This window comes from Carassius auratus, unplaced genomic scaffold (assembly GCF_003368295.1).
Source record: "Carassius auratus strain Wakin unplaced genomic scaffold, ASM336829v1 scaf_tig00214152, whole genome shotgun sequence".
In the NCBI taxonomy this organism is placed as follows: domain Eukaryota; kingdom Metazoa; phylum Chordata; class Actinopteri; order Cypriniformes; family Cyprinidae; genus Carassius; species Carassius auratus.
In genome coordinates, this window is record NW_020527539.1 from 8,713 (window position 1) to 27,451 (window position 18,739).

The following is an 18,739-nucleotide window of genomic DNA, read 5'->3' on the forward strand; positions in this document are numbered from 1 at the left end:
TGTCCGATTTCATCAGGAATATTAAAGCAAGTTCATTATTCCAGATTAAATACATTTTTCATTACTTTGCTCTAGATAAATGGGTCTGTCAAAGCATGACGATTAGAACAAGACTAGACATAATATATATATGACCAAAGATCTAATTTTTAGATCGAATTACACATTTAAAGATTTGTTTAACACATGATAACACTGCAGATGTTGGGAAACATCTAAATGTACTAAAAGGGAATACGTAATACATTTATAAAACATGAAAACAGAAAGTTAATGAATACATTCCATAGAATGCATTGTTCAAAAGAAGCCAGTGACTTGGCTTCTCTCCTGTCCTGTGTGGTCGTAAACTTTACGACCTGCAAAAGTGGGGGTTGCAGAAGCATGGCTCTCTTTGAGGAAGTTAAAGTGAGGAAAGACATTTCCTAAAGTATAAGCTTGCAACTTATACTCTTCACATAACAAGGATTAACCATTTTATGCAATCCATAAACATAATTAAAATGCATATTAATAATAAAATGAAAGTAAGGAACTTATACGAAAAGTTCCTTTGTCTCCAGTGTTGGAAGAATTTGGGTTGGGGGTTTTCGTTTCTTCTTTGAAGCTCGCATGGGCATCGTAAATAGTTTAAGTCCAGCCAGGCTGGCATTTAGTACCAACAGTCTGAATTTATAAAACAGAATTTAACCCATGAATCGCTGACCTGCATATCTGTTACACTGTTAATACAGTTATGATCTATTATAAAAAATAAAAAAAAAAGATTTGTGCATTGGATTAGTCATATGAGAAGAGAGTTGGCCAGTAATTACCGTTATCTTGTCAAGGTCTTCCATGAAATTGCGTACAAAGCCAAGGACAGACAAGATCTCCTCGCTGGCATTGACGAGTTCTTGGATGAGGTCATTGTCCTCCCTCCTGGAGAATGGGACCCTGCCATTAGGATAGAGCCTCCAAAATCCCTGCCATCCTCAGATAAAAGGTAAAGATGTAGAGAGCCCATATGAACCTGTCACTCTTTCTTTTGCTGAAACAATGATGAGATCGCTTTTCTGAGGCTGTTTCTGTTGTTTAAAGGATAAAGGGTTAAAGTAATTTCAATGCAAATGTAAAAATCAAATCTTATTGTTACAAAAGACAGTAGAATGTCAGTAAAATGGGTGTACAGGTGCTTTTACATTTTAATATCCAAACTCTATACATAGTCATATACAGTGTATTAAATAATCTATGTCACACATGGTCAGGAAATAGTTTCAAAAGACAGTTGGCCAGGCCATCCATCCTTTCATTCAGTTTGGAGAAGCAGAGCGTACGTCACCTCTCTTTGGCTTCAGGTGAAGTGACAGCAGGCTGCCTCCTCATCCTGCCATGTCAGTCTGTACCAGCCAATATCAGCAATATGCAGACAAATGTGCCAGCAGCAGTCAGTCACACCAGCATAGCACACAGTGTACACTACACACAATAGATCTCATACATTCAGTCATGGATTGTTGTATATAAACAACATACTGAACTGGTTCATCTGTCTGTCTGCCTGTCTGTATGTCTGTAACTATCTATCTGTGTGTCTGTCTGTAACTATCTGTCTGTAACTATCTGTCTGTCTGTAACTGTATGTCTGTTTGTAACTGTCTGTCTGTCTGTAACTGTCTGTCTGTCTGTCTGTATGTGTCTGTCTGTCTGTCTGTTACTATCTGTCTGTCTGTCTGTAACTATCTGTCTGTCTGTATCTGTCTGCCTGTCTGTATGTCTGTAACTATCTATCTGTGTGTCTGTCTGTAACTATCTGTCTGTAACTATCTGTCTGTCTGTAACTGTATGTCTGTTTGTAACTGTCTGTCTGTCTGTCTGTTACTATCTGTCTGTCTGTCTGTAACTATCTGTCTGTCTGTATCTGTCTGTCTGTCTGTAACTGTCTGTAACTATCTGTCTGTAACTATCTGTCTGTAACTGTCTGTCTGTCTGTAACTATCTGTCTATCTGTCTGTAACTGTCTGTCTGTCTGTAACTATCTGTCTGTCTGTCTGTAACTATCTGTCTGTCTGTCTGTCTGTAACTATATATTTTTTAAATCTTTTATCTAGCTATCCGTATCTGCTTGTTTGCCTGTCTATCTTATCATTTTATTTATCAATGCACCGTTTTATCAATCGTCAAGTTATTCTATCTCTCAATCTGTCTTTTTATCTGTTGTTTTATAATTTTGTCTATTGTTTGATAAATTTATCTGATTGTCTATTATCATATAGTTCTACCAATCGTTCCTTGTTTTTTTTTAAGATTGTATACCATATGGATGATTGAATGAGTAACATATTAATGTGTTTGAGTGAGCTTCAGTACCATTGTATGAGATTGCTGGATTTATTTATTTATTTTGTCATCTTTCTTTCTCTGTTCTCTTTCCTCCTTTATAAACGGTAATTTTAGGGCATTAATAATATCATAATAATATAAGTGTCTTGTTCATTTGTTTGTTATCTTGTCCAGAAAGAACATGTATGCTGGAGGGGACAGCACACAGATGAATGGAGACACGCCTCACAGCGGTGGACAGGGGGGCGGGGGGCACGCAGTAGGTGATGAGCTGAAGAGGACGGGGAAGTAAGTTAATGCTTGTATAAATTCTTCTTGAGGAACAGATTAAGCCTAACCTCTGACATTCAATATTTAGTTCAGATGAAGGTTTGACAAAATGACTAGAATTATCTTAATATTAGACAAACATTGAAGTCAGCATGTGCTCTGTTTACGGAGTACAGACTGTTATAATTAGATTCAATTTCTTTTTACTAGTACAGTACAGTCCCGCTGTTGGTTTTAGAAATGCCTTGACCTTTGGCAAAGAACTGCTTATGAGTAGTTTTCTGCACTAAATAGAAGTTACCAATTAATAATACCAGTAAACATGCTACGGTTTAAAATATTACTTTAATATATTTTTTATAAATTAATGTCCCTCTTTTTTATTAGTGGCTCAAAAATATTATTTAATAATATTATTATAATATTTATATTTAATATAATATAATATAATATTATAATATTTAATAATATTTCTTGTTCATTGTTCATCATAAAATGCAATTTTCAAAATCCTGAAATTTTTGCAATTATTACGTTTATTTATTTTTATGTTTATTATTAGGTTGTGAAAAATGAAATCCTATAAGTTTTAAGTTTGACTCAGATTTTTGAAACCCACTGTACAGAGTGAAAATATTTATTTATATAGAGGAAGCAAGATTAAGATAACACATAGAAATGGAATGAAAATTACTATAACAATTATGTCATATGTTTTGTTCTTCAGGTTTTGTGGAGGCCTTATTCTTGATGTCAAAAGAAAAGCCCCCTTTTTCTTCAGTGATTTCTATGATGGACTACACATCCAGTCTTTGTCTGCCATTCTTTTCATCTACCTGGGAACAGTAACCAATGCCATCACGTTCGGAGGATTGCTGGGCGACGCCACAGAGAACATGCAGGTGAAGATAAAACCGCAAATCATGAGAAACTTCATGAGTTCACGGATGTGCCCTGAGCCTTTCTAAATAAGAATCAGTCAAACCTGGCCAGGGATTACAGTGTTATTCATTCTCATCAATCTTTAACTGACACACACTGGGAGCAGTTTCTTCTCTGCCCTCCTTTTGAAATGTTACCTCTAGTTCAAAGGTCATGTTAGTAAGCCCTTGAGTATTTGTCAGTTAGCAAAGTGTAATTTAGAGGGATCTTCTATTAAAGTTTATTTATTTATACATTATAACATTTCTATATAAAACACGAAATTAAGGAATTAATTAAGATGAGGTCTAGGTCTGTTCTGAGTAGTACAAAGTAGATCAGACTCTCCTTACTGATTCCATTTCCATCTATTTTAGCCACCAACTATTGTTTTGTTATTTTACCCAACAAAAAGTCTAAATCCTTAATGAAGGTGTACTAATCAGCGTAACAAGATAATTAACTTAAGTCACTGTATTTGATGAAGGTCAAAAGACGGATGAAGCCGTATATAGTATACCACATTCACAGACATTCCCATCCGGATGGGAGTAGATTTCTCAGAGAGTGCCCGAGTTAGAGTCATTTTTTACTAATTGTGTGAGGTAAAACACACCCGTTATTGATTCAGACAGGATTTAAATTATGAAGCACGACTGTAACATGAAGTCACTTGTCTCTTCAGATGCCGTTCATTATAGCAGTTTTCATAAACTCTCTAGGATTAGTTTTTCAAACAGCGTTTGGATTTCTGTTATTAACAGCAGACGCCTGCTGACGTGATTTCATGTATTGATTTGGACTGGACTAGTTAATAATGAGGGTTGGAGTCTGTTGTCTGGATAGTGGCATTATGGAAGGCCATGTGCAACACTTAATTAAATTTATGGGGAATAAAAACTATTTTTTGAAAATGATATACATCATTAAAGGAATTAATTCATTAGGATTCAATCCGAGCCATTTCTGTGGGCAAGGTCTTTAGATTACATTTCTCAGAGTACCTTTGATTTAGCTGAAAAACTATAGTAGGTTATCTGCTTTGTCATTTTTTACAGAGGTTGTGTGGGAAAAGCACAGATTTGCATGAGACAAAACAAGGTGAACAAAGAAAACTGTTCTCGTATGAACTGGGCTTTAAATACACTTTAACAGACCTTATTTCAAGGGAACGTGATTGTGACTGAGCCTTAGTTGGTTTTTCCCTAACCCTTTGGCTCTTTTTCACTGTGTTTCGTGTGAAGGGTGTGCTGGAGAGCTTTCTGGGTACAGCGGTGACTGGAGGCCTCTTCTGCCTCTTGGCTGGGCAGCCTCTGACCATCCTCAGCAGTACGGGACCAGTGCTGGTGTTTGAAAGGCTGCTCTTCAACTTCAGCAGGTACGTCATCATCTTTGTTCAGAATGTGTCCTCACAAACTAACTACTGCATATACTGACTGTTTAGTAGTTAACTGAAACTTAGATTCTGTAAATGAAGTTTACTGAAGTGTTCAGTACATGGTGATTTCCAGCGCTGGTCATAGATACACTACTACAATTCAGAGTGTTAAGGAAGTAGGTCAGTTTAGTTCAAAGGGAATCATTTAGGATTTTATAGAGAATTTGGATGTACTTGCATTGCTTGTTTAGGGGGTTCCCTGTGTTGTGTCCTTGCCGAAAAGGGGGTTTCCCGAGTTTGCTGATTGGCGTTGAAATCATCAGATTATCCTGAACAATATATCAGTTTCCACAAAAAATATTAAACATTACAACATTTTTACCATTGACAATAATAAGATGTTTGAGCACCAAATCAGTAAATTAGAATAATTTCTGAATGATCATGTGACAAAGAAGACTGGAAAAATGGCTGCTGAAAATTAAGCTTTGCCATTACAGGAATAAATTACGTTTTAAATGATATCAAAATAGATATTATAAGTGTTTATAATATTTAGCAATATTACTGTTTTCACTATAATTTGTTTAGTTAAATAAATGCAATCTTGGTGAGCAAAAAATGTCCCCCACATATTCTTTTGAATGGTAGTATACTATTTATTGCTGTATGATTTGAAAATTGGTTAATTTTCTATTCATACTATCCTCCACAGGGATAATGGTTTTGACTACCTAGAGTTCCGTCTTTGGATCGGTCTGTGGTCGGCCTTCTTCTGTCTAGTCCTGGTGGTCACTGATGCCAGTTTCCTGGTGCAGTATTTCACCCGATTTACAGAAGAGGGCTTCTCCTCGCTCATCAGCTTCATCTTCATCTATGACGCCTTAAAGAAGATGCTGAAGTTGGCCCATTATTATCCGATCAATTCAGACTATAAAATCAATTACGTCACACAGTATGACTGCATGTGTGTGGCACCCACTGATGGTAAGACCTGGTACATCTCTTTCTGTGATGTTTTCTTGTTTTGAAGTTTTAGATGCTAAACCTTTATTCATTGCAGGTTTGTAAACTTACCTGAATTTTTACTTTCATTTCAAATTGTAAATCGCCTTCCTAAGTCTCCAACACGTCCACAGATGCAAGAAACGATGAGAGCTGAACGAACAGGAAAAAAGATTACTGATGCATATGTAACATTACTTTGCTCAGTGAGGCAGATCTGATGTAGCACAAAATGACCTTTTTTCCCTCGCTTGGGATCCAGAATGTGCTACTTTGAGCTCAAGTGGAGTTACCAACTTTTATTCCTCTTCTTGATATGAAACACTATATGGTGTTTGAATTTCTAATATTCTTCAATCTCTTAACCTTTAGCAAAAGAGTTTTGATGAGTTAGGCATGTCTGTTAGCCACCGATGTCACACAATTATGTGCTTGCACTCCACAAACTCAGGATCAAGATCAGAGTTGACAAAAAAATTGATTATCAGCATAATTTTTACTGTCAAAATCCATTTATTTTAATTAGGAATTTATTTTAATTAGGAATTTAACCTGGGCAAATTATTTCACCTTGCAGGTTTCACAAAGAGTCCAGGTTAGTCATGTGAATTCACCATGCTGACCAACAAAAAGCTGTTTGGATTGATAGTTTGTGTTCCCCTGACTTTTTCATATGCATGCAAACTGATGAACTCTGTCTTGTGAATTCATATCACGTAAAGACGTGACTAACAGAAGATTGGAAACTTTAATATGTTTATATAAAACAGAAGCGAAAACCTTTCTATTTTAAATTTATTTATACATTATTTCTTTATTTTAAAGAATAAAGTTTCAGAATTATTCAAAATCCTAAACATTGTTTATCTTCAGATTTAAATAAGATTTAGGTTTTGTTTTATTTTTACGTGGTGGATTCAGATGTTGGAACCCCACTGTATGCTTTTGGTTCTTTCTGAAGGCCAGCTTTGACACTTTTGACCTTTTGTGTTTTTCAGTCAATTCTTCAGATGTGTACACTGATCCGCTTGGTTCACTTATCTGGACAGTAAACTACAGCGATACTGTAAGTGTTTCAAAACATCACTGAAATATGTGTACGGCTGGAAAACACAACTTGACTTTTCAAATCTGAGCAAATTGTAAAACTCTAGGCATTATACACTTGACCGCTTTGTAAAATGTCATCATCATAAACATGCTCCTTATTACTAGGAGAAACAGAAAAAAAGAAGAAATTAAATGTGTTCTTAAATCGACTAAAAATATCATGCATGTGTGATGGAACAGAATTATAGTCTGAAAAAGCTACAAAATCAAAGTTTGAGCCCAGTAAATACTACATTATTTTTTTTTTTTTTGTGAAATCTGTAAATTGCTGAACATCTGCAGACTGTCTCTTACTTATAGCAACTAACATTGACTGCTACATAAACCTTGTGAAGTAGTGTATTCTAGCCTTGAATCTTATTGGATTCATTGAGGTCGCCATATAGAACACAGTACATTTGAAAAAACTTCCCTCTCCTTTTATGTTCAGAAAATCCATGGTGCTTTTTAATCCTTAAATTGTTGGCTGTTTCCTAAAACATTTTATCCAGACCTGCCTGACATTTTGTTCTCTTCATTAGAAAAACTGGGCTCCCAGTTGAGAATAATAGAGATCTCTCAATGCTTCCATTCAGATGAAGTCCTCAGTTTGAAATGATTGAAACATAATGCCCAAATCCTTGCCAACATCTTTGGAACTGAATTAGCCATAGCTCACGTTTCGCACATTTTGTGCAAACCTGAACAGTAACAAAGTCATTGTAAAACTCCAGAGAGATTGAAGACGACAGCGTATCTGCCTTCAAACAGAAACTGGAGAGCGTTTAATGTTCTGCAACTTTCACGGGTCACTCAACTTTTAATTAATGTCTTGGGTTCATGTTTGGTCTGTTTGCTGATAAAGCTGATCACCACAGGAAAACAATTTCCTCTCATCCTTCAGTTATTATAAACATGATCACATAAATGCACAAAGAAAGTCTTTTAAATCATTTCAAATGAGTTTATAAAGTCAGTCAACAGAATCTGACTTATTGCCTCTACTCTCATGAACGAAAGAGTTCCAAGGAATGAAATGATTTTCTGTAAATGAACATCTTATAAGTTTGATCCAGACACCTTGTGATTTAATGTTCTGATCATGTGTCTTTGTGTCACTTGTGCAGCCCCTGAATGCCACCTGGTCCTCACTGTCAAAGAAGGAATGCTTGAAATACGGAGGGGAGTTAGTGGGCAAAGCCTGCGACTTTGTGCCCGACATCACCCTCATGTCCTTCATCCTTTTCTTTGGCACCTACACCTGCTCCATGTGTCTGAAGAAATTCAAGACAAGCCCATTCTTTCCTACTACTGTGAGTAGTCAATCTGTGACTCTAATCATACTACATGTGTAGAGGCAATATTTAGCCAAACCTGCTCTCTAACCTTATACTGTGGGCAGTTAAGCTAAAATAGTTTTGTCAGTCCAGTCTCTGATCCTAATCAGTACTGCAGTTTTTGAGGGAAAAAACTAATGATTTGATGCTCATTACTTAGTCTCTAAAAGAAGCATCCTTTTCCCCCATTTTTCCATCTTAGGTGAGAAAACTCATAAGTGACTTTGCTATTGTCCTGGCAATTTTGATCTTCTGTTGTGTTGACGCTCTGGTTGGGGTCGATACACCAAAGCTCATAGTGCCAAGCGAATTTAAGGTAAAAATTTCTATCCACCTTGTCTGTCTGTCTGTTACTGTAAAGTGATGATCCTTCTGAGGTGCACTTCTAATATGTCTCCAGCACAGACCTACAGTACTGGTCAAAAGTTTGGGGTCTGTAAGTGTTTTTTTTTTTTTTTTGGAAAGAGGTCTATTATGCTTTATACATTACCTCGCAAAAGTGAGTACACGCCTCACATTTCAGCAACCATTTTAGTATATCTTCTCAAGGGACAATGCTATAGAAATGAAACTTGGGCATATTTTAGAGTAGTCAATGTGCTGCTTGTATAGCAGTATAGATTTACATACAGCCATTATTGTCAATAAAGCTGCCAACTAAAGTGAGTACACCCTAAGTGACAACAAAGATGCATGTCTTATTCATCATGTTCAGGCTTTTGTCTGCTTCACAGGACCATACACATTTGTGTATCTTGTTTTAGAGCAGTTAAGATTTGGTGCTTTGAGTACAATTTTCTCATACAGACCACTGGATGCTCAACATGACACCTCATGGCAAAGAACTCTCTGAGGATTTGAGAATTAGAATTGTTGCTCTCCACAAAGATGTACTAGTACTGTGACCAGAGTCATACAGAGCTTTTCCAAGATGGGTTCAACTTGGAACAGGCCTTGTAAGGGTCGATCAAAGAAGTCGAGCCCTCGTGCCGTGCATCAGGTGCAGAAGCTGGCTTCAAAAAAACAGATGCATGAATGCTGCCAGCATTGCTTTTGAGGTTGCAGAAGTGGAAGGTCAGCTTGTCCGTGCTCGGACCATAGGCCACACACTGCGACAAGTCAGTTTGCACGGCCGTCATCCCAGAAGGAAGCCTCTTCTGAAGCTGGCTCATTAGAAAGCCCGCAAACAGTTTCCTGAAGACAACCTGTCCAAGAGCAAGAATTACTGGAACCATGTCCTGTGGTCTGATGAAACTAAGATAAACTTGTTTGGCTCAGATGGTGTCCAGCATGTGTGGTGACTCCCTGGTGAGGAGTACCAAGACTATTGTGTCTTGCCTACATCAAACATGGTGGTGGTAGCATCATGGTCAGGGGCTGCGTGAGTGTGGTTGGTGCCGGGGAACTGCACTTCTTTGAGGGAAACGTGGATTCCAAAATGAACAGTGGCAGAACATGATGCCCTCCCTTCAGAAACTGGGCAGAACGGCTGTTTTCCAACATGATAATGAGCCCTAACACACCAAAGATGACATGTGATGGTGATGGCGTGGCCAGGTGTGTCTCCAGACCTGAGCGGAAGGTGGAAAAGCACCATGTGACTAACATCCAGCAGCTCCGTGATGTCACTATGGAGTGGAAGAGGATCCCAGCAACAACCTGTGTAGCTCTGGTGAATTCCAGGCCCAGGAGGACACAGCTCACACAACATATTGACACTTTGGACACAGTTTTATCATGTTCACTTAGGGTGTACTCACTTCTGTTGCCAGCTATACTGACAATAGTGTGAGATACTGTATATTTTAATGTAATTTATTTTTGTGTTAGCAAAGTTGAATGTTCAGCAGATGATCATTGTAAATTTAACATGTTAATTAAATGCGTCCTTGTTAAATAAAATCATTAATTTCATAAAACAGATCTTACAGACCCCAGACTTTTAAAAATAGTCTTTAAAATTCTGTAAAATATTCTATAAAATTGATTATAATATCTTATAATTATTTTTCCTGCGTTTATCTATAAAGAAAACAACTAGCATAATTTGCAGTATATGCTAATATAATACAATTGATTTAACATAGTTTTTTTTAAATCGGTTTTATTTTAATAGTTTTTTTAAATAATATTTATTTCAAATATGTTTTGTTCACTGTATAAACAGAATAATGGGGAAAAATTGCCAAATCAAGAGATGATCTGTTCTGTATTAGCTATTTATTTATTTATTTGTTTAAAATGTGTTATTATACATGTTATTTATTATAGTAAAATGGTTTTGGGACTGTGCACTGCACGGGTCAGTACATGGGGTGTTTCTACTCAGGTGCCCTGAGCGTCTGCTTGATAGAAATAGATTTTGTTCAGGAAAAACAAGTATCAGTTGCACGCTGGCTGGCATGCTCTATTTGCTGTATCTTATGTACTGGTTCACAGACAATGCCAGTCCACTCAGGACGGTACTGTTTGTACCCTGTAAACATTTCCCAAGTGCCCTGACTGCAAACTTCTGTGATCCTCAAACTGCACTCCTCTCAAATCCTCAGCCAACAAGCCCAAACCGTGGCTGGTTTGTGCCTCCGTTCGGAGGGAACCCCTGGTGGGTGTACCTGGCAGCAGCTCTGCCTGCCCTGCTGGTGACCATCCTGCTCTTCATGGATCAGCAGATCACCGCTGTCATTGTCAATCGCAAGGAGCACAAGCTTAAGGTAGGCCTGCTGTGTGATTCTCTCCCGAGCCAGAAAGTTTATCACGCTCACTTTGAGCCATCCAGGACCACAGGAAACACTTGCAGTGCCGTGGGCGACTGTATTGGGGTATTTATAGAAAGTCTTTTATGAATAAAGCTCTTTATCTTTTTTCTGGAGGATGTGAATCAGAACTTGGGGTCAAAAATAGCATTCTTTAAACAGGTCTGAGGCAAGCCAAAAGGGAAAAGAGCTGTACATCAATAATTCAGGAATTGATATTTGATCTTAATATTCTTAATACTGAACTGAAAACTTGTAATATACTGAGTCTGTAAGATGATAACTAGAAAGTCTTTGTTGATATTCAAGAATTGTATGCTAACAGGAATTATAGGCTACATGTATGAGAATTCTGAAAAAATATATTTAAATCATTTTGAATTCTGACTCAAAGCAGTTTCCCTCAACGTCACCCTTTTGGTCCAGATTGTAAGTGGAACAAAGAGGAATTGTGAATCAGAAAAAAGCAAACCATTTATTCTCTTTTGACCTGTAATGTGAGACTGGCCTCAAAACATTGTGTCCTCTCACTATAATGCCTCCCAGCTGAAGAGCTCCTGTTGTTATCTCTGTGAGAATTACACTGCCCTGGTGACATATTGTACTTTACTTTTGTGTGAGCAGAGTAGTGTTATCTGTTAGAATAAAGCACTCAAGAAACCCGATGGCTCCTTTAAAGGGACCACTCACCCAAAAATGAAAATTCTGTGATTCAGTAAAATAACTTTACTTGATTTAACTAAAGATGACTCAAATTTGGTTTGTTTTCAACCTTGATAGACATGACCGAGGCACTGGAAAATGGAAAGAGCTGCTTAAATCATCCTTTTATGTTCAGCTATATTATAACATAATTATAGCAAAAATAGCAGCATGCATGTTTAGAGCTAAGAGAGGCTGAGTAAATAATAATAAAGAAAAAAAATCATTACTGGGCAACTATTCTTGTAAAATGTTACAGAATACTATAATAAGTCATAAAAGGTTTATGATTGCTCTTATAGCATTTTGTAAACAACCTGTTTTCTCTGTCTCGATCAGAAAGGCGCAGGCTATCATCTGGACTTGTTCTGGGTAGCTGTGCTGTTAGCAGTCTGCTCTTTCATGGGTCTGCCCTGGTATGTAGCTGCTACAGTTATCTCCATCGCCCACATTGACAGCTTGAAGATGGAGACCGAGACGTCTGCCCCTGGCGAACAGCCCAAATTTTTGGGTGTCAGGTATGTTCTAAAGAATCAAATCAAAAGATGAAGTGATCTTTGGTGGTGATTTGTAGAGTAACGTGGCATAAAACTGTAGGATCTGACTGACAGTAGAGCTTTTGCGTCACTCGTGGACTACAGAGTTGGGTTCAGTGGGACGCCTGTTAAAAAGCTGCATGTTGGACTGAACTCCAGGGGGTTATTGATGCAGCTGTAAGCTGAACAAACGTACTGTAAACAGGCCTCGTTCTGCTGAAAACACACTGCCAGTATTTAGGTTGCACTTTTAACACTTCTCTGGTTTGGTTCATTACCAAAGTATTTCAGGTATTAATGATTAACATGAATAATAAATATCTGATTAATATTATAATCAGAAAGAATCATTAATAATTAGGGAAGTGGAATATTTAACCATTAGTTTCCACTTCCCTTATTATTATTATTAATGAGTGGGATCTGATAGTTAATGATGTGTGCTGGTAACTTAGACGTTGCAGGTTTAAACACCTAACTACACTCCAAGTTACTCCAAGGGATTCAACAGTCACTCTAATAAGTGCACTGCAAGTCTCTGTGGATAAAAGCGTCTTCCAGTTGACTTCTTCCTGTAATTTAAACAATGATACACTGCATGTTTGTTTGTCTTTTTGCTGTATGCACCTGCTAGTAATGGGTGCAGCTGAAATCGCCAAACCTGCTAATTAGAAGCGGGTGTCCACATACACTAACATTCAAATATTTAGAGTCAGTAAGACTTTTTTTTTTTTTCTCAAAGAAATGAATACATTTATTCAGCAAGGACACATCAGATTGATTGAAAGTGACACAAAATGCTGTTCTTTTGAACTTTTATTCATCAAAGACTATCACAGAAATGTCTCTTGAGCGCTAAATCAGCATTTTTGTAATTGTCTCCTCTTCAGGGAACAGAGAGTCACTGGTATCTTTGTCTTCATCCTCACCGGTCTGTCTGTCTTTATGGCTCCTATCCTCAAGGTGACAGTACGATAAATGTGCATGTGCTGCATGTGTGTCATTTTCTTTGTCTCTTCTCAAACACATGATGGCTTTGAATGTCTGAATAATTATTTCCTGTAGTTTATACCAATGCCAGTGTTGTATGGAGTTTTCCTCTACATGGGTGTCGCTTCACTCAACGGAGTTCAGGTCAGTTCTTGAAACGATTCTGCGCCATTCAAAACTTTTTACATTAAAAGTCTGAGACTAGAATTATATATCAAATTTAATTTTTGAAAAATTGTAATTAAATCCTTATACATTATCATTTTGGGTATTTCCAAACACATTAGATTTGTTTTTAATAATCACCAATCACTTTTTTATATATTTGTTTGAGTATTGCTCTTTTTTTCTTCTTCTTCTTCTTCTCAGTTTATGGACCGGCTCAAGCTGCTCCTCATGCCTGCCAAACACCAGCCAGACCTGATCTACTTGCGGCACGTCCCACTGAGGAAGGTCCACCTCTTCACTTTCATCCAGCTGCTTTGTCTGGCGCTCCTCTGGGTCCTCAAGTCCACTGTGGCTGCCATTGTTTTCCCCGTTATGGTTAGTCACCACTTTCAGCTGTTCTTGATTTATCAAGCATTAGTGTTAGAAGCGGCTTTGACTGCACAACTGAGAGCTTCAGGTCTAAAATTGCACTACCTGTCAGACGCTTGGAATACTGGATTTTTTTGTTTTATTTTCTTGTTGAAAGTTTCTTTTGCTAACCAATACTGCATAAGAGACTTCTCTCAAAAGCATAAAAAAAATCTAAATTATTCAAAACTATTGACCAGTAATGTACTTGTGCCAGTTATTGCATCCCACTAGAAAAAGAGATAAAATGTTACACTAGCATTTTGATAATAATGTTTGTTTGTCCTTCATAATATGAACAGATACTCAGTGTTGTATTTTTTTTTTCATCATCTGTAGTATATGCACTGAACTGAAAGAGCAACACTAGCTTTTTACTTTTTTATCAGATCTTGGCTCTGGTTGCTGTGAGGAAGGCGTTGGACTTGATCTTCTCCCAGCATGACCTCAGTTTCCTGGATGATGTCATACCTGAGAAGGACAAGAAGAAGAAGGAAGATGAGAAGAAAAAGAAAAAGAAGAAACAAGGGAGCATAGACAGTGACATGGAAGATGTGAGTTTTCCTGAAAAATAAAGGCCTTGTTTTAATGTTTGTATTAAGAACACTTAAGACTTTGGGAATAAGTTGACTGAGTAGGTGGCCCTTTAATAATGTGTTTTAATACCTGTGCATGATACACATTTGACTGGTAGTCTATCCATCCAAGTGTGAACTATGCTGGTGTATGTAGGTTCAGCTCCTAAAGCTCTTCTTGACTGTTTCTCCCTGTGCAGTCTGACTGTCCTTACATTGAGAATGTGCCCAGCATTAAAATCCCAATGGACATAATGGAGCAAGAGCCTTTTTTAGGAGATAAGGCCTCTGACCGTGAGTAGACCGGACCTGGGGCCTCACCTCAATTCAGACCTCTTGAACGATTCAGCATGAGCATTTTTCTTCCTCTTCCTTTCATAATGCGGCGCATGCTAGCACTCGCTCCTCTGTCACGTGTCAGTCCTCTATAGCAATTGACAACTAAAACGTTTCATTTTCAGCTTTAGTATTTAACAGACTGTGGGTAATTTTTCTTTTCTACTAAAACTTGTAACATCTTAAGAGTTGTATTAAGATCTTATTATCTAATGAAAATGCTGATTCAAACATTCCCATGAAATCCCAGATATGAAAATCTTTAGTCTTCATTTATTCTCTTTGGCTTGTGTGTGTGTGTGCTGAGCTGGTGCTGTTGATCCTGTATGCTGTAAAAGCATGATGGTGTTCAGCACAATGTAACGCCGTGCGTGTGCTAATAATAGACCATGTGTCTCTCTAGCAGGAGAAAAGTCCCCTTCATTTCTTGACCGATATACATCTAGCTGAAAAGCGGCACTACTCTCAGACCATCCCGATGTCAAGGTATGCATCTTGAGCTGTTGTGTGTTAGTAATGTGTAGTTATAGTATGCAGGAATAACAACATAGAATATTAAGAATGTGTGAAGCAGAGCACTCTTAACAACTGTACATATTAAATGATAAGATCAGTTTTCAGATTTTGTATCTTTGATAAAAAGAATAGTGTATGCATTACTATAATTCAGTGAGATCAAGATGCTTTCACTACAAGCCACCTTTATTTCTTTCAAAATCATAATTCATCAAGGCTTAGTTAATGCCTTAATACTACTCTTGTTAGCTTGTTAGAAGAAAATTCTTTGAACCACAGGTTAAATAGTAGCAAAGAAATTCTTGGTAGTTACTGGGAAATTAATTGAATTGTAAGTTGTCTGTCTTTTTCAGTTCAGAGAGACTGCCATTAAATGTGCCTCAGATTAAAATAGATCTGGACCCAGATGACAACGATGACTACTACTGGAGGAGTCGAGGGTCTGAGACGTCCATATAACTCCTCTAACCAATCAGCTTCATAGATTTTATTAGCTCTTCCGATTTGCAGAAAGCCATTTGCCTAGGGATATTTAGTAAAGACTGTTCCCCATCATGGATCCATTCTGTGAAGACTAAATAACGGCTTCCACTCACTTAATCACTCCAGTTTGCAAAGTTGTAATTCCTAAACTACTATGCAATTCAGTTCAATATTTCACTTACAGTACGTGCTGAGCTGTGAAGAAATGCTGTAGCTGTTTTACCCAGTTCCACAACTGCTCCCTCCATTTATTCATCCAATACAATATAATTCTTTTCCTTGATTTTTTTGCTCCTCTACCTCTGTTTTACATGGTAGGCATTATGTAAGAAAATAATGTAACTTTCTCATGTTTTTATTTGCACAGCATGAGATCTTAATGTAGATTTTTTTTTTTTATGTACATCTTGAGCAAACTATTCAGCAAATGATTTTTTATTATGAAGAGAGAGAACAACTGTGACAAAATATTATACAGTAATGTTTAACTTGATTAACTTTTTAATAATGGTTAATGTTATTGATTGGCATTGAACATGCTGTTTTTCATATTTTTTCATTTAATATAGCGCGTTATTAAATTTCATGTTTTGTTTTACAAACTATATTTCTGCCTAATTATCCAAACACGTTCTAGTAAGCTTGAATAATTAAGAAAGCCTAATAATTGATTTTGCATTTCAAGTCTGGTCCGGCAGTTGTTTTGTTACCTGGTTATGGAAAATGTCTAAAAGAATAAAAGTGTACGTTTATAACCTATATGAACTCGAAGGTCTGTTGTCCTTCAAAGGATTTACCTAAGTGGCTTAAACCTGAATTGCAATAATATGTGAAATTTCTTTAGGTTTGAGATTTTCATGTAATTCAGATCACTTTTTTAAATTGTGGTTTATATGTCTTGTCGTTCAGTCTCATATTGCAAGTTGTGTCATTTGTAAAAAAATAAGTGTGTCAACAGTGTGGCACATACATTTGAATGAAGATGACATTTGTGCTGCGTCACACAGTTCATGTCCTAAACATGTTCTCGTTGATCCTTCAAGAATTCCAAGAAGTATCCTTCGACTTCTGCTAATTTGTCATCATTTTTCCCTTTTTCTTTCAAAAAACAAAAGTATACAAATTGTAGTATACATTATTTTCGAAATCAACTTTTAACCTTGTAAGTATATTTTTTTAACTTATGTTTTTGGGGTTACCTAAAGATGAAATATATTGTGAAGCATGTCTGGGGGAATTCTTGAACAATGCTAAATGTTAAATTGTAGAGTGTGTAACAATGATACATTTTTTAATCAAGTTTTGTGACTTTTTAGAACAAAACAGCTGAAATTTATTTTAGAATGTATATTTTTCAAAGGAAATGAATATTAAAAAACAATTTATTAAATGGTCTGCTCATTTATTTCTGTGCTACTGTTTTCATACTTTTTGTCCTCCTTTAATAAAATTTTATCTGATACGGAACATAGGGTACATAACCCCACCAAAATCATATTTCAATGTAAGACTAAAAAAAACAAAAACTTTTTGCTTCATTAAAGATCTATGCATAATGTGAACAACTCACTTTATTGTGGTTTCTCCAATGTAGCCCCAAATGTGGCTCATTTGCTTTATATAAACACTCTTTATTCAAACCATTTTAAATCAAATTTACTTTACAATTTATTTTCACACAAATTATACTGCTGCATCAGTATCCAATAAAAGTAAATCTAGTTGTATAATAATAATATATTTGGGGACCAAAAACGATCTTTAGGCGGTTTTCTGACACGTTGAGACATCTATTAATAATTTATGATCTTGCATTAAAACAGCCGTGTCTCAAGTGTTAGCTGTTCACTGAAGATGGCACAACATCGCCATCTAGTGTTTACAATTAACACTGCCCCTCATAAATACAGTTCCCATGACATGCACTTTAACAGCTCATTTACTAATTGTAGAATATCAAGTGCATTCTTTTTGAGACATTTAAAAAAAAAAAAAGACAAAAAGGTGCAAATAGTATTTCAGTGGTCTAGTCTTGAGAGGAAGGCTACAATTTGCCAGCCAAATAGATATTTTAGGAAGAGATCGAAAGATGTTTGTGAGAAGAGAGGAAAAAAAGATTTTCAAATGTTTGATGTCCAATTTTCAAGCAGTTTCAAATTGCATGCAGGCACACGTAAATCTTTCCCCTAATGCTCCTTTCTATTAATATCACTTTCCAAGCCTTTCAAAAAGCATTAGCATTAAAACAGCATAATGTGACACATTAAAACCTTTCTACATCAGGAACACTGTCAGGCTGCCCATGACAAACTAAATGCAGGATAATTAGACGTTTGCCAGTTTCTTTTCAATTTACGGGAGAAAACGAATGTCTGCGTATTTTAAGACTTTAGACATTCCGAAGCAAATGTACACACTCAGACCTTCTCTGTTTTATATACATTTTAAATTGAATGCATGCTCAAATATCATAGAATTTTCAGTTCTTTTCAAGTTAAGTTAAACTAACATAGTCCATTTAGATTTAGAGTCCTGGTGCTTTTGTCCAGCTGAAATTCAGTACATCTTGGCCTTTCATCATTCTTTCGTTCTGCTGCATTAGACGTGATCCAGACAGCTGTAGCAGACGGCCACAAGTTTATAGATAGACTGTCTGTTCTGTTTTGATCATGTTACCATCTTAGTACAGAAGGAACATGTTTTAGGGCCTAAAAACATCTATTCTAGATCATTTGTGGTGTTTTCACTCATTACCCAGAATCCCCCATTCACAGTACATCACCAACAGAAACATTTAAAATTGATGCATAACACCTCAGCATTAAGCTGCACGCATGAACTCAATATAAAAACTACTTTAATTGAATCCAAAAGACCCAACAGCACTTCAAATTCACTGGAACACAGTTAAACAGTTTTTTTACAGCGGTTTTAATTGGGAACCTAC

The 18,739-nt window shown here is 36.6% G+C and overlaps 1 protein-coding gene across 2 annotated transcripts; it reads left to right on the top strand.

Annotated features, from left to right (window-relative positions):
• Positions 1-773: 773 nt before the first annotated feature.
• On the top strand, positions 774-17,177 carry LOC113091266 (electrogenic sodium bicarbonate cotransporter 1-like). 2 transcript variants are annotated; one of them, XM_026256675.1, is made up of 17 exons: positions 774-985; positions 2,500-2,613; positions 3,323-3,497; positions 4,761-4,894; positions 5,610-5,881; positions 6,898-6,965; positions 8,116-8,301; positions 8,528-8,641; positions 10,875-11,036; positions 12,120-12,298; positions 13,207-13,279; positions 13,382-13,450; positions 13,676-13,849; positions 14,272-14,436; positions 14,658-14,751; positions 15,197-15,279; positions 15,663-17,177. In XM_026256675.1, the coding sequence occupies exons 1-16, from the start codon at positions 789-791 to the stop codon at positions 15,241-15,243; spliced, it is 2,223 nt and encodes a 740-aa protein (XP_026112460.1). In that variant the 5' UTR covers positions 774-788; the 3' UTR covers positions 15,244-15,279; positions 15,663-17,177. The 2 variants fall into 2 exon arrangements, with proteins under 2 accessions (XP_026112460.1, XP_026112461.1); XM_026256676.1 differs by having other exon boundaries at positions 15,200-15,279.
• Positions 17,178-18,739: the final 1,562 nt, after the last annotated feature.